At 58.3% G+C, this 23346-nt stretch overlaps 2 protein-coding genes across 3 annotated transcripts; one reads left to right on the top strand and one right to left on the bottom strand.

Moving 5' to 3' along the window:
• The first annotated feature begins 4333 nt into the window (after positions 1-4333).
• MAPK8IP2 (mitogen-activated protein kinase 8 interacting protein 2) lies at positions 4334-10909 on the top strand. Its single transcript, XM_004589405.2, has 12 exons — positions 4334-4691; positions 5250-5355; positions 5857-6126; positions 6205-6298; positions 6396-7604; positions 7699-7774; positions 7858-8030; positions 8138-8247; positions 8749-8853; positions 8946-9016; positions 10604-10702; positions 10824-10909. Exons 1-12 carry the CDS (start codon positions 4627-4629, stop codon positions 10894-10896), a joined length of 2451 nt encoding a protein of 816 aa, XP_004589462.2. The 5' UTR covers positions 4334-4626; the 3' UTR covers positions 10897-10909.
• A 9223-nt stretch (positions 10910-20132) lies between these two features.
• On the bottom strand, positions 20133-23039 carry ARSA (arylsulfatase A). 2 transcript variants are annotated; one of them, XM_058673227.1, is made up of 9 exons: positions 22758-23039; positions 22430-22665; positions 22071-22311; positions 21708-21926; positions 21465-21634; positions 21184-21308; positions 20966-21093; positions 20655-20757; positions 20133-20557 (listed from the first exon to the last, which is right to left on the bottom strand). In XM_058673227.1, the coding sequence occupies exons 2-9, from the start codon at positions 22645-22647 to the stop codon at positions 20238-20240; spliced, it is 1524 nt and encodes a 507-aa protein (XP_058529210.1). In that variant the 5' UTR covers positions 22648-22665; positions 22758-23039; the 3' UTR covers positions 20133-20237. The 2 variants fall into 2 exon arrangements, with proteins under 2 accessions (XP_058529210.1, XP_004589748.1); XM_004589691.2 differs by having other exon boundaries at positions 22824-23038.
• Positions 23040-23346: the final 307 nt, after the last annotated feature.

Raw genomic sequence — 23346 nt, 5'->3', positions numbered from 1 at the left:
GTACAAGGATGCCTGTGTCCCTAAAATTCACATGGAGACCTGGTCTGTGACATGGTGGTGTTTGAGATGGGCCCTGGGGAGTGAAGTCACTTTGAACCAGATTGACATCCTTGGGAGTGAGGTGCCTGGGCATTTGGCCCAGCATTGACTCCGCTGGCTTGAGCACCCATCTGTCACATCAGAGTAGACTATTCTGGTGCCAGCTCTGGCTTCTGGCTAACATGGGCCCTGGGACATGGCGAGCAGCCCAAGTGATTAGGTTATCGCCATCCACGTGGGAGGCCTAGATTCAGTGTCTGGATGCTTGTGCTGCAGCCCAGCCCCAACTGTAATGGCCAGCATTCAGGCAGTGACCCAGTCAATGGCGGCCCCATATCTGTATTGATTCACCCATCCATTTGTATCTATATAACTCTACATCTAATTGTCTCCTAACTAACCTCCATCCATTTACCTGTCTCTCTGCCCCTTATGTAAGTGGTTAAAATGCTGATAAGTAGAGAGAGGTTCTTGAGATCCCATGTGTCCTGCTAATCCCCCCACTGCCCTCACCAGATGGACATGCTGGACCCTGGGCCTCCAAGGTGGTAAGTCACCCATCATGAATGTAGCAGAGCAGCTAGACAGACTGACTGCTTGTAGGAAAGAGTCCGTTCAGTTCAGTGTCTTGGAGGCTGGATGTCAAAGCCGAGTGATGGGTGGCCCAGCAGGGCCCCCTAAGAAAGACCTTGGTCCAAGTACCCCTCCCAGGCCCCACTCTCAGCTTCCCATGTCACCCCCTGTGGATGATGGGACTCTGGGGATCAAAAGGACCCAACTGTGGCTGAGTCTCCCATGGCTTAGGCTGTGACCTTCTTGCTCTGCCTGGCCCTGCACCCCCAGGGAGAGCTCCACAGGCCACCTGAGACGTATGCACTGCAGGCGACAGCATAGCCCGCGATGCCACAGTGCTGACCCCTAATGCTCATTTCTCTTGCTGCCTACAGTCAAGGGTGTTTTAGCATTCCATTCTTACCTCTTAGTTTATCACAAAGCCTCCTGGTGGTTTTTCTTATTATTTTCTTTAAAAAGATTTATTTATTTTTATTGGAAAGTCAGATTTACAGAGAGAAGGAGACATAGAAAGATCCTCAATTCGCTGGTTCACTCCCCAGGTGGTCACAATGGCTAGAGCTAAGCTGATCCAAAGCTAGGAGCTTCTTCTGGGTCTCCCAGGAGGGTTTTGTGCTATCCCCCACTGCTTTCCCAGGCTACAAGCAGAGAGGTAAAAGGGAAGTGGAGCAGCTGGGACATGAACTGGCGCCCATATGGGATCCTGATAGATGCAAGGTGAGGAGTTTAGCCACTAGGCCCTCTGCTAGGCCCCATACTTTTTGTTATTTTTTAAAAAATATTGATTGATTGATTGATTGGAAAGTCAGATATACAGAGAGAAGGACAGAGAGGAAGATCTTCCATCCAATGAGTCACTCCCCAGGTGGCCATAATGGCAGGATCTGAGCTGACCTGACCTGAAGCCAGGCACTCCTTCCAGGTCTCCTGCGCAGGTGCAGTGTACAAGGCCCTGGGCTGCTGTTGACTGCCCTCCCAGCCAACAAACAGGGAGTTGGATGAGAAGAAGGGCCGCCAGGATATGAACCGGTGCCCATATGGGGTCCCAGCACGTGCAAGGTGAGGACCTTAGTCGCTAGGCTACTATGCTAAGCCCACTTTTTGTTATTTTAAATGAAATTCTATTTACTTACTTGACAGGAAATGGAATGGAGAGAGACAGCCCCATGGAGAGCACTGCCATCCGCTGTCTTACTTCGTGTGCCCCCAGCTGCCATCCCCGAGCCAGTTTGCTCCACGTGCCCCCAGCTGCCAGCCCCGAGCCAGATCACTCCATGTATCCCCAGTTGCCTGCCCCGGGCCAGTTCTGCCACATGGGTGGCAGGGACCCATGTACTTAAGACATCATCTGTGGCCTTCCCAGGTGTGGTCTCCGGGGGCCATTCACCTATATCCGGGTGGCGGCATTCCCCATGTGTGTGCTCCCTTGCAGCAGTAGGATGTTCGAGTAAGATGTGGAGCCGGACTCAGACCAGCCACTCTGAATAGAGATGCTGCACCTGCTGCACCCCGTGTATTCTCCTGCACAGTTTCTGCGCCCATGCTTTCCAAGTCCTCTGCACTAACACACTTTGAAGGGAGAATCAGAGGTGAAGTCTGTCCTTTAGGGAAGGCAAGGAAAGTCTGCGGCTGCAATTTGGAGGGTGAAGGGAAGTATGTGTGGGGTCCATGTTGGAAACGTGCCAGTCTTCCCTGGCACAAATGGGCAGTGTGATTTATCAGTGACAGGTTGCAGGAGCCTGCAGATGTCATGGAGCCACAGACCAACTCTTCTGAAGGTGTTTGCTGAGTGCAGCAGCCTCCAGAGGGGCCTTGCAAGAGGTGGCTGAGTTATAGGGGGGTCTACCTTCATGGATGTATTCCGTGCCCTCAAAGGGAGGTTGCAGGGAACTTGTTGGTCCTTTGGCCACAGGAGGGACAGTGAGGAGGCCATCTCCCTCGACTGTGAGAGGGACAACGAGGAGGCACCACTGGCAGAGAAGAGCCCTCCCTAGACGCTGACTTGGTCCAGGAGGCCTCAGATCCGTGAGCTGTGGATACCTGCCATTTACAGATTACCCAGCCCAAGGGTGTTTGTTTACAGCAGCCTGACTTGACAGAGACAGCAGCCTTCTTCTGCCTCCTGGGCCTCACAGGTTGCCACGAGCACAGCCCAAGGGCAAAGGCAGCCCTAGGTTAAAAGAAGCAGCACAGCCAAGTGTGCTGCGAGCATCTGGGCAGCGGCCCTACAGCACAGCCCAAACCATGGCACACCGACCAGCCTGCGTGCCTGTGTCTCAGGAAAAGCCAGGCTGGGAAAAAGTGCAAGGAACTGCAAAATAACCAGCAAGTCTGGAAAATAGCCAAATGGAAATTCAAATGCTTTAGTTAATTAAAATTGCAGTTGAATTTCATTTGCAACAAGCTTTAGGACTTGGTCTGTAGACTTAAGAGCAGACCATGAGCAGTGGGAGGGACTGTGTGGAGTCAGAGATGGCCATGGTCACTGCCTGGAAGATGCACCAGAGGAAGCATGGGGCAGGCTCAGAGGCCAGGGCTACAGCAAGAGCACCCAAGACAAGCCTAAGGGGTGGAGATGGGATTCAGGGGTCACCTACATGGACATGAGTCATTGAGAGTCCAACGCTACAGGATTGGCCTAGCGGATGTCAGAGTTCATGTCTGTGAACAGTCAAGGTCACAGGATTGGCTGACCAGGATGCCAGAGGTCATCTCTGTGGACACTCAAGGTCACAGGATTGGCCTAGAGGATGTCAGAGGTCATGTTTGTGGACATTCAAGGCCACGAGACTGGCCTACCGGGGTGTCAAAGGTCATCTCTGTGGTCACACAAATTAGCCATCTGATTAGGAGACTCAGGGTCAAGAGGCCATCTGGGCAGTTGCATATAGAACCCTGTGACTTCTGGGAAGAAACCTGGAGCTGAATGGGCAGGTCACAGAGGTTGATGGAAAGCATTTCCAAAGTCTATGGGAACCGGAGTTGAAGAATCTGCTCGTTTTGGTGAAAAGCACTTTTTAAAGCCAGGTACCATTTTTTCCGGATCTCACATCTGCCCGGATTCCCCAACCATGGGGCTCCTCAGGTTGAGCGAAAGACAATGCCGAACCGGAGGCTACACCTGCCACCCCAGTCTGTGCATGGCTCAAAGAGGCCAAGGACCGCCGGCCCCTAGGAGGGGGACTTGAACTGAGGACATCAGGGCTAAGAAACGCCTCCTCGGAAAAGTAAGAGGACGCAGCTCCAGCCTCCATCACCTTCCGCGCAGTTCTGACAGCTCCGGGGCGCACTATCTCCGTAGGGGACTCCGGCCTCTCCTTGGGCCAGGTCTGCGCTGAGATTCCTGGGGCCCCCTTTGACCGGTCCCACCCACCCATGATCATCCCACAGACGGGTTGGACGCGGGGCCGGCAGCGTGGTCTGTGCGCCACAGCAGCCTCCCCAGCGGCGCGCGCTGCGCCTCGGCGCCATTGCTGCTCCGCGCACGCGCCACCCCCACCCCCAACCCCGCACTGCGCAGCCCCGGGCCCCGGCCCCGCACAGCCCTGTCGCTCCCTCGCGGACGGCTCCGTCAGCACCCGCTCGGGGACAGCTCCCGATCAGCACCCGGACAGCTCCTCCAGCTGCGCCCGCGCGCGGGGTCCCCATCCTTGCAGCCCAAGGCTGCGGGACCAGGTCCTGTCTGCTTCCGCTGCGCTCCCGCAGGCTCCTGCGAGGCTCGCCCGGGCCTCTCTGCGCCGCGCTCACCTGGGCCGCCCCGGACGGCACCCCGCTCTCCCCTCTTTTCCGGTCCCCGGCTCCCTGCTCCCCGTCCTCTTCCATCCCCGCCGCCCTCCTCCCCCGCCCGCGGTGCCGGCGCTGGCGCGGCCGCGGGCCCGGCGGCGTGGAAGTGCGTGTCGCGCCGTGTCGCAGGGCGTGTCACGAGGTGAACGGGTGAGGCCGGGGGAGGGACGCCGAGGCGCGGGGCTCGGCGCGCGTCCCCGCCCCCCGCAGTCGCGGCCTCTCCCGGGGAAGATGGCGGATCGGGCGGAGATGTTTTCCCTGTCCACCTTCCACTCGCTGTCGCCGCCCGGATGCAGGTGAGCGGCTCCCGCCGGCCCAGGCCTGCACCCTGGCCCGGCTCACCCGGCCCTGCCCCGCACCTCGGCCTGGCCCGGCCCGGCGCCGCTGTCGTTGCGGACCCAGGCCTAGGGCGCTGGCACCTCGCCCGGCTCCGGCCGCCGGCCTCCTCCCTGCAACCCCTATTCTGCGGTGCGGGGTCTCCGTAGTCGGCACCCTTCCCCGCCCCGCGCCTAGCTGGGGGGCCCCCACGGCTCCCTGGACGACGTCCTTTTTGGCCTTGTTGGGCCTCGCTCCGGAGGGCGCACTAGAGGACTAGGGCGGCGCGCCCGCCTCGGGGAGGGGAGGGCGCCGCGGGCCGGGCTCTGCGGGCGGGCGCGGACCCCTCTCTCTGCGGCGCCCCTCCCTCTGCCGACTCCCCTGAGAGCCCGGCCGGGACCCCGGGGAGCTGGGGTGGGGGAGGGTTGGCTCCCTGTGCGGAACAGGGGTCACGAGGACAGCGGATGTGGGCCTGCGGAGGTCCTGGCGCCAGGGCGAGCGCAGAGCCTGGCAGCAGGTTCAGCTGCGCCTCCCCTCAGGCCTCCCCAGGACATCAGCCTGGAGGAGTTTGATGATGAGGACCTCTCCGAAATCACCGACGATTGTGGCCTGGGCCTCAGCTACGACTCAGACCTCTGCGAGAAGGTGGGGGCAGGAGGGGCAGACTTGGGGGGTGATCTAATGGCAACCCACCAACAGCCCCAAACTCCCGTGAGCCCCCGAGGGCCTGAGCCCCAGGTGTGGGGGGGAGGATGGCTGAGAGAGGCCTCAGCCACCTCCTGCTGTCTCCCTGCATGCCCTGTGCCCTGTGATAGACGCTGGGTCCTGCAGAGAGAAGGACGTGTGTGTGCTGGGACTGAAGGGAACCTGGAAGCCACCAGCGGCTGGGGTTGGTGCAGGCTCAAAGCCAGGCAGCACGCTGCCATCCCCCCACTTATGTGTCCTCTCCAGGCCACCAACACTCCATGTCTGGGGGAACCCTGCTGGAGGGGGACCCTGAGTTGTGGTGGGATGACCCTGAAGAGACTGTGTGGGGACCAGAGGGAGGCAGGGCTGCTGTTGTCCAGGAGGGGCCTGAAGGAGCCTTGTGGCCAGGCCCTTGTGTGGCTCGGGCCAGCCTTTCTGTCCTCCCCTCTCCCTCTGCAGGACGGCCTCTCCCTGGGGCGCTCCGAGCAGCCCCAGCCCATCTGCTCCTTCCAAGACGACTTCCAAGAATTTGAGATGATTGATGATGAGGAAGAGGACGACGACGAAGAGGAAGAGGAGGAGGAGGAGGAGGGCGACCAAGAGGGCAGGGAGGCAGGAGGCTGTAGTTCCAAGGCTCCCTTTTCCGAGCCCCTCATCCCCTCCCCATCCCTGGAGGAACCCCACAAACACCGGCCCACCACCCTCCAGCTGACCATACTGGGAGCCCAGGTGAAGGCCCTGTCGGGGTGTAGGCCCCGGGCCCATGCCCCAGGAGCCTCCCGCAGAAACTCTCCTCTCTCTGCCCAGGACTCCCTGAACAACAATGGAGGCCTGGACCCTGTGCCCCCAGCCTGTTGGCAGGAGACAGCGCCCAGCTCACCTCCCCGGGACCCCCTCAGAGGTGAGAGCTGGAGGCTGGGTGGCCCAGACAGGAGGGTGGGCTGTGAGGAAGGAGGTCTGGCCCCGGGTCATGGTGACTCTCCCTTCCTGCCCCACAGAGCTGCCCGGCCCCCTCCCACCCTCAGATGCAGGGCCCTGCGAGGTGGCTGTGCCCCCCAGCTGTGATTGCGAAGGGAATCAGCCTGTGGAGCCTCCAGCCCCGGGTGGGTCCTCACCCTCCTCAGACCCAGGCATCGAAGCCGACCTGAGAAGCCACTCCAGTGGGGATCCTGGGGGTCGGCGCAGCAGCCAGGAGCTGTCATCGCCAGGTTCAGATTCAGAGGAGGTGGGCGGTGCCCGGCTGGGCCGCATGATCTCGTCCATCTCAGAGACGGAGCTGGAGCTGAGCAGTGACGGGGGCAGCAGCAGTGGCCGCTCCTCACACCTTACCAACTCCATCGAGGAGGCCTCATCGCCGTCCTCTGAGCCGGAGCCAGAGCCAGAGCCAGAGCCCCCGCGCCGCCCTGCCTTCCTGCCTGTGGGCCCAGATGACACCAACAGCGAGTACGAGTCGGGATCCGAGTCAGAGCCGGACCTCAGTGAGGACGCTGACTCGCCCTGGTTGCTCAGCAACCTAGTGAGCCGCATGCTCTCCGAGGGCTCCTCGCCCATCCGCTGCCCTGGCCAGTGCCTGTCCCCTGCACCACGCCCGCCTGGCCAGCCCGGTGTGGCCGAGGACTCCTCCTATGGCCCAGAGGCAGGTGCTGGCGGTGTGGAGCTGGTGGACATGGAGACGCTGTGCGGGCCACCGCCCCCCGTGCCCGCTGCACCCCGGCCTGGCCCTGCCCAGCCTGGGCCCTGCCTCTTCCTGAGCAACCCCACCCATGACACCATAACGCCATTGTGGGCTGCCCCGGGCCGCGCTGCCCGCCCAGGCCGCACCTGCTCAGCTGCCTGCTCCGAGGAGGAGGAGGACGACGAGGATGAGGAGGAGGAAGAGGCTGGGGCCGGGAGCCCTGTGGGGCAGCCAGGAAGCAGAGGTGTAGGCCCGGCGGGGCCAGCACTGGATGCCTCGCTGGTGTACGATGCGGTCAAGTACACGCTGGTGGTAGATGAGCACACGCAGCTGGAGTTGGTGAGCCTGCGGCACTGCGCTGGTCTGGGCACCGACAGTGAGGACAGTGGCGGCGAGGCCAGCGAGGAGGAGATGGGGCCTGCGCCGCTGGGCAGTGGGCAGGTCCCCGGGGACGTCTCCCCAGAGAGCCCTGACCTCACTTTCTCCAAGAAGTTCCTCAACGTCTTTGTTAACAGCACCTCACGGTCCTCCAGTGAGTGGCAGGTGGCTGGGGGCAGACAGCATGGGGGTGCCTGCAGGCCAGCCCCCACCTGCCTAGGTCCCCACCACCATACCCTGTCTATCAGGCACAGAGTCCTTCGGGCTTTTCTCCTGTGTGGTGAACGGGGAGGAGAGAGAGCAGACCCACCGGGCCGTCTTCAGGTACACCCCCTGGCCGGGCTCCCTCACTGCAGGCTCCAGTGGACCCTGGTGGGTGCAGCTCCCCCATCCCTCTCCCCCTTCAGGTTCATTCCTCGCCACCCGGACGAGCTGGAGCTCGAAGTGGATGACCCGGTGCTGGTGGAAGCTGAAGAGGATGACTTCTGGTTCCGAGGCTTCAACATGCGCACGGGGGAGCGGGGAGTGTTCCCCGCCTTCTACGCCCATGCTGTGCCTGGGCCTGCCAAGGACCTTCTGGGTGAGATCTGTCCCACCATGTGACACCCCAGGGAGCAGGTGGAAACCTTGCTGTCCCTGAGGGGGCTTGTCACCCTAGCCCCACTGATCTGACCCTGTAACTTCCAGGGAGCAAGCGGAGCCCCTGCTGGGTCGATCGCTTCGATGTGCAGTTCCTGGGCTCCGTGGAAGTGCCCTGTCACCAGGGCAACGGCATTCTGTGTGCAGCCATGCAGAAGGTCTGGGGGCCCTGTCAGGGAGATGTGGTGGCTGCAGCTTGAGGAGGACCTAGGGAGGAGCTGGGTGGCTGGCCTCTCCTCTAGCCTGAGTCCCCCAGTCCTCCCCTAACCCCCAATTCACAGAGCTCCTCATCCCCCACTCTCCCAGCTTGTCCCCAGCCCCCATGCCCCCAGCCCTCCCCTAGCCTCTAGTCACAAAGTCCCTCCCCAGCTCCTCCCCCAGCTCTGCCCCAGCCCCTACTCCCTTAGTCCCTCCCCTCATCTCTGCTCCCCCAGTTCCTCCCTCACTTCCCCAGGAATCACCATTTGCTCCTTCAACGACTCAGGGGACATCAGGGGACACCTGCCACCCCAGGGGCCAAGCAGTGAGGTGGCAGAAGGGGGCTTGGGAGGCAGGGCCTGCTCCTGGTTGGGTGCCAGGAGTTTTCTGGAAAGGTTTGGTTGAGGGCAGGAGGGAGCCCCACGCCCTTTCAGACCCTCCTTCCCTGAACCCACCCACAGATTGCTACTGCCCGGAAGCTGACTGTGCACCTGCGCCCCCCTGCCTCCTGCGACCTGGAGATCTCCCTTCGGGGCGTCAAGCTGAGTCTGAGCGGAGGACCTGAGGTGGGGGAGGCGGAGGACATGGGCAGGAGGGGTTGGGTCTCAGGGGCACATGGCATTGGCCAACCCTGGGGCCTCTTTTGCTCCTGCTCCAGTTCCAGCGCTGTAGCCACTTTTTCCAGATGAAAAACATCTCCTTCTGCGGCTGCCACCCCCGCAACAGCTGGTGAGGGACCTGCCCATCCTGAGTCCCCACAGCCCCGAGGGCTGTACCCCCACAGTGCCATCTGTCCGCCCCCATCTCCTGTCCCCTCCCCGTCCACCTGTCCCCAAGGCTCCACCCGGAAGACATGAGCCAGGTGTGAGTCGCAGGCCCAGCGAACACAGATGGCAGGAGGTGACCCAGTGGAGCTTTGTCTTGGAGTAGCCGAGCCCAGGCCTGGGAGTCAGGAGACAGCAGGAGGAGACTGCTGAGGAGCCCATCGTTCATTCTCTGGCTATGGAGCCCTGGGAGGGTCCCTGACACAGGCTGACCGGCCAGCTAGGATTGTCCCTGACCAGGTCATGCAGCTGCGTAGGAGGTAGGAGATGGACAGTGGCCAGGAGCAGCCTTCACGTGGAGGCTGGAACTCCTAGAGGGCCAGCCCAGCTCAGGGAGACCAAGGAGATGGTAGCTGGGTGCCAGCGGGCACAGGATGTGTTGTGGGGGGCTGGACTGACCCCTGTGGGTATGCGCTGAGGGGTGCCCTGGAGAAGTCTCTCCAGGAGGACCCTGTTTCTCACTCCAGGGAAGCTTTCACAGTGCTGGGCACTCAGAGGCCTGTCAGTGATGAAAAGGGCTGGCCAGGCCAGTGTGGGTATTTGGGGTGTGTGCCCAACCCAGTGAGGGGTTTGAGATAGGAAGAGAATAGGTAGGCAGGTAGTGGCTGCCCTTCTCAGCCCAGCTCCCTCTGGGAGGCCCATAGGGTGGTGTCTCAGTGTCTCTGTGTTAGCAAGGATAGGGTTCAGCAACTGTTGTCACTGTTGGAGCAGGCTCATGACTGTCACACTGTGACGCTGCAGGGCTCCCATCGGACCCACCCACAGGAACCTGAGGACTGGTGGCGCTCTGCCCACCGTCATTCCCCATGAGGTGGGGGCTGGCCAGCTCAGCAGAGCTGTGAGTACAGCTATGCAGGGGAGGACCTGAGAGCTAGCAGAGAAGCCAGGGCTAGTCTGACTTTCCGGAGGAGGGCGGTGAGACCATCATGAGACCTTGCTTAGGGACACCCTCGGGCATGGCCTCCTATGGCACCTGATGCTAGGCCTGGCCTTCAGATGGCATTAAAGCCCTTTGTGTATGTTTGAAGACAAAGAGAGAGACACATGAGGATCTCATCTGCTGGTTCATGGCCCTGTCACCTGCCACCGCTGGGGCAGGGCCAGGGGGAAGAGGAGAGGGATTCCCTCTGCGTCTCCCCTTGGGGAGAGTGGCTCCAAAGCTGCCACCTGTTGCCCCAGAGTCGCCTCAGTGAGGCTGGGGTCTTGGGTGTCCTGACCGTGCCCCAGTGCCCTCAGCCTCTCCACATGCCCTCCACCTGCCTCAGCAGGGCTGGGGTCCCGTGGGGTGCCCTGACCATGCCCGAGTGCCCTCAGCCTCTCCACATGCCCTCCGCCTGCCTCAGCAGGGCTGGGGTTCTGTGGGGTGCCCTGACCGTGCCCGAGTGCTCTCAGGCTTCCACATGCCCTCCGCCTGCCTCAGCAGGGCTGGGGTCCTGTGGGGTGCCCTGACCGTGCCCCAGTGCCCTCAGCCTCTCCACATGCCTCCCCACAGCTACTTCGGCTTCATCACCAAGCACCCACTGCTGAGCCGTTTTGCCTGCCATGTCTTTGTCTCCCAGGAGTCCATGAGGCCAGTGGCGCAGAGTGTGGGGTGAGTGGGCCCCCGAGTAGGGATCGATGCTGGGGAAAGGTGGGAGAGGGCCTTGGGTGGTGGCTGGGCTGTGGCTCGCAGCACAGCGCAGCTGAGGACTATGAAGACCATCTCCCCACAGGCGCGCCTTCCTGGAGTACTACCAGGAACACCTGGCTTATGCCTGTCCAACGGAGGACATCTACCTGGAGTAGCCGCCACCTCCTGCCTGTCACCCCAGCCTAACCGGCAGGTGTCCCAGAGGCCACCACGGCTCTGTGAGGACTGGATGGGGGCAGTGAGGCCTCAGGGGCTGGCAGTGCTCATCCTAGCTCTGGAGGTGGGGAGAACTGCGCCCGGTATCCTGCTTCCCCATTACCATCCCTGCCCTCTCTACCCGCCCTCTCTGTGCCTGCACACCTTGCCCCACCCATGCTCTTTCCTTGGGGTCAGAACTTGAGGGGTGGGAGGCAGGCAAGGCTCTGTTGGCACCAGGTGATTGCAGGCACCAAGGTGGTCCCCTCCTCTGTGATTTATAAGGGAATTTTAATTTTTATAGTAAATCTTGAGATTGTCCCACCCCTGCCCTATGGGGAGCCCAGGGGAGTCAGGGGGTCCCACAGGCGATATGGGGCAACTCGGAGTGGTCCCTGATGCTCACCCAGGCCCTTGGGGACTGCTAGGAGGGTCCTCAGCCACACGTCATCTGCTTTCTGCTGCTAATGCGTCCCCCTCGGGCCGCACGCTGCCCATGGCCTCAATAAACTCTGCTTGGTGTGACCCTGGTGTCTGTACGGGATGGGGCTGGTGCCCAGCTGTGTGTCTGGGTGTCCCGATGCTGCCCTAGCAGTGGGGACAGGACCCATGGGAGTAGAGAAGTCTGGCCTAGTCAGCGTTGGGCTCAGGTCCTTGCAGTGCTGCCTGGGGCCCCTTCCCATGGACTCTGTGTTGTGTGGAGAAGGCAGAGACAGGGAGCAGGTGCCTCCAGCAGGGCGCAGAGGGGAGGAGGGCTAGGGGACATGGTAAGGCATGAACTTCTGATGACAACCTCCCAAACCTGGAACTGTTTCCCAGAAAGCAAGGAGATGCCAGGTGGCTGTGGTGTCCTCGGGTAGCCCAGCAGGGCTCTTGGGACCCTGGGTGAGCCCCAGACAGAGGATCGTTCTGAGCACAGGAGGCACTGAGCTGACGGGGAAGTAGGGTCCCAGGGGCCCACCAGCTACCTCGTGGACGTGCGGCTTCCTAAGCAGCACAGCAGAAAGTCCCAGAGTAACTTCCTTCTCATGACAGGAAGTCCAAGAGCAGCTGAGTGTTGCCCCATCTCTCCTCAGCAGGGGTGGGGTCTCCTCCTGGTTGACCCTTCCCACAGAATGGCCTCAAGGACTGCAGCTGAACTTGCTTGGTGCACATCTGCCCAGCCCCTCTTCCTCTCCCCTCTCTTTCCTGGACCTCTGGGCCTCCTCCAGTTGGGCTGCATTCCAATTCTCCTGGACTTTCCACATACCCTGTCCCCAGACTTGGTAGCTGCCAGTGCTGGGGGCCCATTCTCCACTGGCTGCAGAATCATTTGGGAAGGGTGTGGTGGCAGCCATTGCAGCTTGCAAGCAGGGTCAGCCTCTCCCCAGTCTGCCCCTCCTCATACCTCCTGGGCCCTGTTTGCCGCAGACTGTCTCCCCTGTCCCCACTGCCACTCACAGATACATTGGCACCTGAGGCCAGTCAGGAATTTGTAGCCATAACCTGAGCCCCCTCTGCCCTGAGCAGCCCTTTCCACTGCTGCCTGCCCTCTCAGCCTCTGGTTTCCTGGTGTCTTCCCCATGCCACTGGCTCTGGTGGTTTATTCAGGGCTCCAGGGTACCCAACACCAGGACCTCGACTGATACAGAGCCCACACCAAAGGCAGCCTTGTGTCGGGTGTGGGTCATGGGTGTGGGCGTGGGCATTCACTTCCACAGTGGAGGACCTGGGCCTCATCCCAAGCTCTGCCTTCAAGCCAGCACACACCCTGGGAGGGCAGTAGCGATGCTTGGAGTCCTTGGGCCCCTGCCACCTGAAGTTTAAGGCCCTGGGCTTCTGCATAGCCCAGCTGCTGTTGACATTTGAGGAGTGAACCAGTGGATGGAAGATCTCTACCTGGCTTTCGACATTTTAAATAAGAGCACGAGAGTAATTTAAACATTGACCAACAGAGTTAACCTAATGGAGGCATTAGGCAGAAGTCTCGTGATACTGCAATTTGGTCTAAATGCATAGACTTAGGCGCGTGTGTGAGACACAGCATGGCTAGAGGGTGGGCTGAATGAGACAACCCTTAGCTTGCAATGAGCATGACCTGGGCATCACAGATGCTGACCAGACACCTCCAAGCATGCATGGATGCATACACAGAGGAGCAAACACATCGCAGCTAAGTGCAAGCCAAAAGGCTGTTCTGGCCACCATGAAGATGCCCACCTTGTGGGCGTTTCAAGGTTGATGAGTGTGGCAGTCTGATGATCATGGGAAGCCCTTCCTGTAACTGTTCCAACACCCTGCAACTTCGAAAGTACCAGTTTCCATCACCAATAGCAGCATACAGTCATGACTGTCACAGTGTTCAATGACCAACAACTGTCACAATGGTCATCAACGGTCATGATGGTCATCAACAGTCATTGACAGTCAAGACCAGCATCCTGGGACTACAGAGAAGCATGTAGTTGGCTCCATTCCTGTACAGGAGATAGCTGATGTGCTGGTGCAGCCTTGTCTCCCACACATGGAAGCCACAGGAAAGTAGGGGTCCCCGAGAAGAGACTGGAGGCAAAGGTCATGGCTCTGCAGTAGTCACTTGGATGTGCACAGGTGTGGGACCAGGATCTCCCTCACTTGAAACAAGATTGACAGGTATGGGACACAAATGTGTGTTTGTGCTAAGGGAAAGCAACAGTGGTGCACAGTTAAAGATTGGGAGGTGTGATCTGTGGGGTGAGACGCATCCACACTGATTTGGTGTCTACAGAGAACCTTGTCCACTCCGGACTAGGCTGGACCACGAGAAGACCCCCTGATGGTGTGCCCTCTGTCTCTGTTCTCTGAGTTCAGGAGGACTGCAATACCTCCAGCTGTTATGCTTAGAATCCTGCCAGGAGGGAGTTCTGGGGTGCAGGGACCCCTGAGGTGGGGCTGCCAGGAGATAGGGCAGCAGAAAGAGCCTGTGGGAGGCACCCATGGAAGCAGGGTTTCCCCCCTGAGTCCAGGCGGAAGCAGAGACATCCCCCCTCCCAGGTCTCAGCCCCCGTAGCTGGGAGGAATGAGGTTGCACACAGCCCGGGGGCTCCTGACGCCACCCCCCCACACCAGAGGCTCCCTGTTTGAGGCCTGGAAAAGCAGTTGAGGATGGCATTTGGGGCCCTGCACCCATGTGGGAGACCCGGATGAAGCTCCAGGTTCCTGGCTTCAGATTGACATAGTTCTGGCCATTGCGGCCACTTGGGGAGTGAATCAATGGACGGAAGATCTTCCTCTCTGTCTCTACTCCTCTCTGTATATCTGACTTTGCAATAAAATTAATAAATCTTTAAAAAAAAAACAAAATCAACGATAGGAAGAAAAATAGAAATTCACAATGCCATGAAGTTAAATAACATGCTACTGGATATGATAGTCTCCATTACACAGTTACTGTACATTCCCTTAAATGAAAAGCCACAAAACAAAATCAACAAGAAGAAGAAACTAAAATGCCACGAAGTTAAATAACATACTACTGAATGACTAATGTGTTGCTGAAGAAATGAAAATCAAGAACCTTCTTGAAGAAAATGATGCTACTGTATAATCTGAGTCAGTGTAGAATTTAATGAGAAAGCGTTTTGAAGAGATGAAACAAAAAAAATTAAATCCATGAGATATGGTTTCTGCTGATCTTTGTTGTGAGATATGTTTCCTATAGGCAATAAATAGATGGGTTTTGGGGTTTTTTAAATCCAGTTTACTAATCTATGATGTTTGATTGGTGAGTTTATGCTATTTACATTCAGGGTTAATATGAATGGGTGTTAGTTTGGTTCTGTCATTTCAACAATGGGTTCTTTGTCTTCTGTTGATATTTTACTGGGATGTTCTTTGCTTTTGCCTTTGGTTTTGGTAGGCACTATTCCTCTTCTCTGTCAAGAAAACATCTTTAAGTATCATTTGTAGGGCAGGTTTGGAAGAGGCATATTCTTTTAACTTTTCATTACTGTGAAAGAATTTTATTTCATTTTCAAAGACAAACCAAAGCTTTGCTGGGTACGGTATCCTGGGCTGACAATTTTTTTGCTTTTAGAATCTGGAGTATGTTGCTGCATTCTCTTCTGGCCTGTAGAGTTTCCTGTGAGAGGTCTCCTGTGAGTTTAATTGGCATTCCTTTATATGTCAGTTGATTTTTTTTCATGTGCACATTTAAAGATCTTTTCCTTATGCTCGATTGAAGAGAGCTTGATTATCATGTGTCATGGTGAAGACCATGTTTGGTCAAGCCTGCTGGGAGTTCTGTGCCCCTCCTGGATGTTGTTTCCCAATTCTTTTCTCTAGATTAGGGAAGTTTTCCCTTCATTGAATACACCTTTAAACCCAGCTTCTCTTTCTGCACCTTCTGGGACTACCATAACTCTTATATTTGGCCTTTTAATAGTGCCTTTCAGTTCTTGAGTACTTTCTTTTAGCTTGACACAGCTCTGCTTCCAGCTTTTTGTTTGCTTCCCCCTGGTGACAGGAAATATCTTCCAATTCTGAGATTCTTTCTTCTGCCTCCTTCATTCTATTTTAGAGACTCTCCACTGTACTTTTAATTTGCTTCACTGTATTCTTAATTTCTGATAAATCAGCTTTCATTTATTTCCATGGGACATATTCCTTAAATTCCTTGAACTCCTGTATTACATGCTTCTCATTATTAAGAAGCTTTATAACAAGTGTTTTTTAAATTCTGTATCCCCCGTTTTCTCAATGTCTTCCTCAGTTAACTCTGAAGTTGGCAAAGGGTTTTGCTCCTTTGCAGGGGAGTCTTCAGTAACATTCATTGTGCTTCTGTCTCTTCTTTTGCTCTTGGTCATTGTCCTTCTGGTTATCAGATTCTTCTTGGGGCAGGTTTCTAAGCTGTGTCATCCATAGGTCTACAATTCGATTATACTTATTGTGGTTGGTACATGTCTATTTGCTTGCAGTCACTTGTGCCACTCCCTCTAGCGAGTTCCAGGTCTGGGTTCTTGTGTCAGATTTCCACCATCGTCTCTGTAGTCCCAGTTCCTGGCTCATCAGTCTCCACCTTCTGTGATGCTATGCTGAGGTTGTTCTGTTGTCTGTGCAACCTTTCTCCCACTTCCGGTTTGAACAGTTCCCAAGATTAGGGAGACACCAGGTGTCCTTTGTAGCTAAGTTGTTGGTAGGGCTGATCTTGCCAGAAGCTGTTGGACCTATTTGGGCCCATACTATGCCAAAGTCGGTATTATTTTCCTGTGAGACCAGTGCAATGCACTGAGCTCAGTGAGTTCGCTCCCAGTTCAGTGCATGCACAGCTCACTATTGTCCCTACAGTCTTAAAACCCTTGCCATACTGTACAAAATGGTGCCTGATGTGTTACTACTAGAGTTCTTGATCTGGTGGCTGTCAGGTCTGAGGGCTACGTGGACCTATCTTGGGTGAAACTTGCGGTATGCCACATTGTTGCAGTTCACTGAGACAGAATAGAGTTCACTCACAGCTCAGTACATGCACAGTCCTGTCTAATAGCCCTTGCCTCCCTAAACAAAATGGTGCCTAATTTGGCTCTAGGGGATGGACTGGGTTGTGAAATCCACCCTGTTCCTGCATTGCCTGTCTGGGACCTGCTGCTCTGTCTCTGCTCCTGCTCAAATCAAACAGACCAGCAGGAGGGGCAGTTCTTTGTCTGGGTTCACCTCCTGAGCTGGTGAATGCCCCTTCCCGCCTTGTTGCTGGTGGAGTTCAGATTGCAGCTCACTGAATGCCACTGGGGTATCAGTCACTGCAACACCACACTGTAGTGTCCAGCTGCCCCTCTGCTGTTGTTCTGTCCTCTTCTATTTCTGGAATGTGCCCTCTCTGCTTCACACTGGCTAATGTTTGTCTGTTTAAATGTGTCCTTACCCTATTCCACCATCTTGTCTTTTTCCTAAGATTTTATTTTTATTGGAAAGGCAGATATATAGAGAGGAAGATCTTCTGTCCAATGATTCACTCCTCAAGCAGAGCTGAGCTGGAGATGAGCCAATCTGAAGCCAGGAACCCAGAGCCTCTTCCATGCAGGTGCAGGGTCCCAAGGCTTTGGGTCATCCTTGATTGTTTTCCTAGGCCACAAGCAGGGAGCTGGATGGGAACTGGGGCTTCTGGGACACTAACCAGCACCCGTATGGGATGCTGGCACATGCAAGGTGAGGACTTTACCCGGTAGGCTACTGCACTGGGCCCTTTGTGTGTGTTATTTTTTTAAAAGATTTATTTGTTATTGGAAAGGCAGATATACATAGAGGAGAGGCAGAGAGGAAGATCTTCCATCTGATGGTTCACTCCCCAAGTGACCGCAACGGCCGGTGCTGCACTGATCCGAAGTCAGGAGCCAGGAGCTTCTTCCAGGTCTCCCACGTGGGTACAGGGTCCCAAAGCCTTGGGCCGCACTCAACTGCTTTCCCAGGCCACAGGCACGGAGCTGGGTGGGAAATGGAGCTGCCGGGATTAGAACCGGTGCCCATATGGGATACCAGCATGTTCAAGGTGAGGACTTTAACTGCTATGCTATTGTGCTGGGCAATTTCCCAGGGTTGTTGAGAGTGAAGTATATTAATTTTTGCAGGGTATTTAGAAGAGCTCCTGACACAAAATGAAAACTGTATTTCATTTGTAAAGAATTATTTTAGAATTGTGAAAGGTGCTGTTTTCAAAATAGCAGCAACAGGCATGGGTCCTATGGTGCCAGCACCCCATAGGGGCACCAGGAAAGCAGTGGAGAATGGCCCAAGCGCTTGGGCCCCGGCACCACGTGGGAGACCCCGATTGGGCTCCACGCTGTTTTAGCCTGGCTCAGTTCCAACTTTTGTAGTCATTTGGGAATAAGCCAGTGGATGGGAAATCTCTCTACATAACTTCGTTTTTCTAAATAAACAATTTCTAAGTCGGCAGAAAAGAAAGGGAAGTGCAGGCTGCATTGTGTATTACGTGTCTGCAAATGTGCAAACGTGCGAGTATTCAGGCATGTTACATGTGCCTGTATGTAGGTGCCATATTTGTGTGAATGCCAACAGGAAATGAAGCAAGTAAATCCAAAAAAGGCATGGCCAGCGTCCCCTCTTTCCAGCACCTAGGCTCCACCCCCAGTTAGACCTGGGTGGCCAGGCTCTCTTGTGGAGTGCTTGGCAAGGGAAGATTTGCACAGATCATAGCACTGCCACCCACAAGGATTGAGGCTTCTCGTCTTCACATTACCAGGTCCAGCAGGGGACACGTGGGCACCCCAAAGCTCCCTAGTGTCCCTGACCCCAAGACTCCCCCAGGCTGAGCTCCACGTGTTGGACAGTAAGCCCTTGTACTGGACGAGGCTGCTGGAATGGTCACAGGGACAGGGGCCACAGGAGGGCCACTGATCCGAGTCCCTGCTGGCAGGCCTGGGCTGTGTGTGTGGACAATCTGGAGAATGCTCAGTGGACAAGAACTGAGACCAGCTGCCTAGCAGGCTAGACCTGGAGACTGAAGAGGGCCAAGCAGAGCCAGAACCCTGAGCTGCCTGTGGACGATGGATCCCCAGGGCGCCTGTGGACAACGAATCCCTGGGCTGTGGGCAGAAGACAGGGGTTTCACAAATGCGGCAGCCTGTAGCTACACCTGGAATTCCCAATGACTTAAGACACAGTAGTGTGAGGTAAGAGCGACCTGTTTATGTCTCACAGACTGAGGGTCTGCAGGGTCACCTAGCAGCAGTATGGTCGCTATTCCAAGGACAGCAATGGCCTAAGGAGGCCATGGCTGCCTGAAGCTAAACCCCTGTGCTCCAGCTCCTTCCTGTCCTCACCCCCAGTCAAGTGGGGCTCTCCTGGTGCCAGCATCTGATGCAGCTGGGGGCCTAAGAAAGCCCTGGTCCTGCGGGAGCAGCTCTGGCCACTGAGGCAGGTAACCATGGAAATGGGAAGGGGTGCTGGCTGGGCCCTGCAGCCCCTCATATGGCCCAAACCAGCCCACAGCCATGCCCTCACACCCACTCACACCCACATGCTCTCATCCAGTCCACACCCACACACTTACCAGCCCACACCCAAACACACATCCACGTGCTCACAGCAGCCCATGCCCACATGCTCTCATCCAGTCCACACCCACACACTTACTAGCCCACACCCAAACACACATCCACGTGCTCACAGCAGCCCATGCCCACATGCTCTCATCCAGTCCACACCCACACACCAGCCCACACCCAAACACACATCCACGTGCTCACAGCAGCCCACACCCACATGCTCATATCCAGTCCACACCCACGCACTTACCAGCCCACACCCACTCACATCCATGTGCTCACACCAGCCCACACCCACCTGCTGAGCAGATCCACACATATGTGGCCCCTATCCAGGCAGACCTATCATCTGTACTGGCATGAGGCAGGACTCCTTCCCTCACTTGAATTCACAGGGGAACAACTGGAAACCCTGGCTTAGCTTTCACAAGACCAGTCGTCATTAATGAGCACTCCAATGTCTGAACTGAGCCACTCTAGTGCCAGCCCTAGGATCTGGGGTGGCTCAACCTGGCCACTAGCCTCCTGCGGCAGGGAAGAGCTGTGTCCCCCACCTAGGCAGTCCTTGCCCATCACCAAGGAATGATCACTTAGGAAAGGAGCGGCCCAGCCTGCCATGTGGGTGCCCACACAGCCCAGCCAGGTGCCAGACTGATCAGGGCCAGGGTAGAGCTGTCAGTCCAGACTGAGGGTGAGTGGCAGGATGGGGGCTAACCCCATGGGCAGTGGGTCACCCTGAAGAACCTGGACTTGGAGTATACGAGCAGTACATGGACGGGACCCAACCTGGGGATGTTCAAGGCTAAGCTGGATCCTGGAGGTGTGTGTGAGGCAGGGAAAGAGGGGTGAGGGCACAAAGGCCCCTGGGCATGGCTGCAGTGCTCTGCTAGAAGCAGGGTTCTGACAGGAACCTTGGGCTGGGCTGGGGTTCAAAAGGGGAACCTATCTCCCAAGCACCCGCCTCTGCCCACTTCTACACTCCACTGCTCCCTTAAGGAGATGTGTGCACACAGACCCCAAGGTGGCACACTGGCCGCTGGAGCCAAGTGACCTGGACTCCCACCCTCAACTGAGGGACTCCAAATGAAGGCCTGACTGGCCTGTGCCTCGCTCTCCTGTAAACATGGGGCCCAGCACAGCCTTCAGCCCACAAAGACCACAGCCGCAGTGACACCCGAGGCTCTCAGCTGGATCGCTTCATTTGTAAAACAAGCGCCCTCCACACAGCTGCCCCTTCCCCATACTGACCCTCATCTGCCAGGTCAGGGCCAGGGGACCTGGGCCCCTCAGGGCTGGGGGCCTGGGCAGTGGCAGCAAGTAGGGTGGGGGGTGCAGCTGGGTTGGCAGCAGATCTGCAGTGCTGGGTCCTCCCCCCGGGCCATCTGGCTGGGGGCAAAGGTCATCGTAGCATCAAACTCGGCCTTGAGCAGCTGCAAGTGCTTCACCGCCTCCAGGGCCTCAGGGGACACCTCAGCCACACCCTCCAGAAGGTTGTAGTTCTCACCCGGGTCCTCGGACAGGTCATAGAGCAAGGGGGGCTCGTGAGCCGTCAGGGGGCTGGAAGCGTGGCAGGCGGTGTCGGCCGTGGTGTCACTGTGGGCTGAGCCTGGGGAGAGGGTCCAGGAGAAGCCAGGCTGTGGGGCTCCCGGGGCAGTGGCAGGGGCAGGGGCAAGATGGACAGGGGTTCAGGGAGAAGTACTCACCCTGGGTGAAGAAGTGAGCTTTGTACTTCCCACTCCGCACAGCAAAGACTCCCCGGACCTCATCAGGGTTGGTTGAGTAGAAGAAGAGCGAGTCCCGAGGGCTCTGGGGTCATGGCCAGGTCATGGGGTGGGACAGTGCCCCAAGCACCCACACCCCACCCACAGGCCCTCCTATAGGCCCTGGCTGTGCCCCAGCATTCTGCCCACCGAGCCAGCTGACCAGTGATAGCACTCAGTGGTAACCTAGCAAGGAGACTCAGAAGACCCCAGGCTGGCCCAGGACAGGACAGGTGTGGGGTCACTGGCTGTACCTTTCCAGTGCCCAGCAGTAAGGGACTAAGGTCAAGGCCATCCAAGGTGACATTGGGTAGTGGGGCCCCCGCCAGGGAGGCCAGGGTGGGCAGCAGGTCGAGGGAGCTGGCCAGCTCATGCGTCACACCTACAGCAGGAGAATGGTCAGTTACTCTGTTGCCCCTCAGGGCTTGGGGGTGGGGCCCAGGGGCCATGAGGAGAGAGCCTGAGGACTGACCTGGAGCAATATGGCCTGGCCAGAAGGCCAAGGCAGGCTCACGGACACCTCCCTCAAAGGTTGTTCCTTTTCCGCAGCGCAGCAGTCCGGAGCAGCCGCCACGGGACATACGCATGGTCTCTGGCCTGGGACACACAGGGAGGAGGTGTCAGCGACTATGATGTGCCACTGGTCTACCCGCCCGCCAGCAGCACCTCCACACAGCTGTGGTACCCGCCTCCTGGCACATCTGTGGGTCCCTGGGACTCCAACCTACCACCTTTTCCCCAAGGTGGACGCACCCATTGTCTGCGGTGAAAATGACCAATGTCTCTCTGAGGAGTCCTAGGTCCCCCACAGCGGTCATCAGGGCCCCGACAGCTGCGTCCAACTCCATCAGGGAATCTCCAAACGGCCCCCGGCCTGAGCGCCCAGCGAAGCTGTGCCCGCTGAACTGGGGGTAGTGTGTATGCTGGAGGCAGAGATTGGAGTTAGCATGGGGGAGGGGTCATGGGAGCTGGGGTGGTAGGGATAGGGCCACTCACATGGGAGGCATAGTACAGGAAGAACGGACGGCCCTGTCGCTGGGCATCGGCCATAAGGTTGCGGGCGAAGGCCACATAGCGGGCCTCGAGTCCAGGCAGCCAGGGCGGCTGTGCCTCCACAGACAGGTTGGCCAGCAGCGGGATGGGAACAAGGCCCTGGTCACAGCCTCCATCACAGGGCGTGGATGGTGGGAAGCAGGTCAGGTTCTGGCAAGGACCCTGGAGAAAGAGTCCTGGTCAGGGCTGGGACTCTGAGGGGGCAGAGGCCAAGGCTGAGACCACTGAGGAGTGGGGTGGGGGGACGAGGTTGAAGCCACTTGAGAGTAGGGTGGGGTGTCTGCTGAGGGCCCTGGTAGCTCCTACCTGGTCATGGGAGTAGGGGATGCCCAGGAACCGATGGAAGCCCTGGTGGGGTGGCAGAAAGGCACCCTCAGGTCCCACCCCAAGGTGCCATTTGCCAGCCATCCCTGTGAGGTAACCTTGAGCAGCCAGTACTTCCGCCAAGGTCACCTCCTCCAGTGGCAGGCCCCCCTGTGAAGTGGGCTCCAGGACTCCAGGGTACATGCCCGTACGGACAGGAAGCCGGCCAGTCAGGAGGGCAGCCCTGTGACACAAGCAAGGTCCAAAGTCCATGAGTGGGGTGGAAGGGAGCAGGGGCAGGGGGCAGGCCCAGCCCTTGCCCCAGCCTGCAGCAAGATTCACTGGGGAGGGCACAGGCTCACCTGGAGGGTGTGCACAGGGACACAGGCACATAGAAGTCTGTGAACCGCAGTCCCCCTACGGCCAGCTGGTCTAGGTTTGGGGTGGTGGAACTGGGGTGTCCGTAGGAGCCCAGGTCCCCATAGCCCAGGTCGTCAGCAAAGATCAGAATGATGTTGGGGGGGCTGGCAGCGGCCGGGCCCGCAGCCAGGGCCAGGGCGAGCACCCACAGTACTTGCATTGCACACGGGCAGGAGCGCTGGGGAGACAAACTGGCTCCATCACAAACTGGTCTCTTCTCGAGACCCCCGCCCAGGCCCCGCCTCCCTCACCCCGGAAGTGCCCGCGGACCTGACAGAAGCCAGGACCCCAAGGCTGGGGGACCCAACTCCCACTGCTCCTCGGCGCCAGGGACACCTTCAGATCTCCCCGCGGAGGCTCGGGGACAGAAGTCACATGACAGGGCCCCACCGGGTCGCGCACGGAGGGCGAAGGCGGGACACAGCCGACGGGCTCTCGGACAGGCGCTTCCGCCTCTCGCGCCCCGCCCCGAGGCCCGTGACTCCGAGACGGGCGGCCACGCGAGGCGAGCCGAGCCGCAGTGCAGGGTCGGGGCGACGAGCACAGGCAGGAGGGCGATCGGAGCCGGACTGAGGACGGGTGCTGCGCGGACTGGAGCCGCGGGCCGACCGCGCGCTCATCCTCGGCCCCTCCAACGCCCCGAGCCGTTGGTGACGCGGGCGGGAGGGCGGGGCCTGAGGCGGGGGCGGGGCCAGAGTGGGGGCGGGACCAAGGGCCACGCTCGGGGCAGGGCCGGTGGGCGGGGCGGGACCTGAGGCGGGGAGGGCCGGGGTGAGGCGGGGCCTGAGGCAGGGAGGGCCGGGATAGGCGGGGCCTGAGGCGGGGCGGTGCGGGACCAGATGGGGGCGGGACCAAGGGC

The sequence above is a fragment of the Ochotona princeps genome, chromosome 15 (assembly GCF_030435755.1).
Source record: "Ochotona princeps isolate mOchPri1 chromosome 15, mOchPri1.hap1, whole genome shotgun sequence".
Taxonomy (NCBI): domain Eukaryota; kingdom Metazoa; phylum Chordata; class Mammalia; order Lagomorpha; family Ochotonidae; genus Ochotona; species Ochotona princeps.
This window is presented reverse-complemented; position numbering and strand designations above follow the sequence as displayed.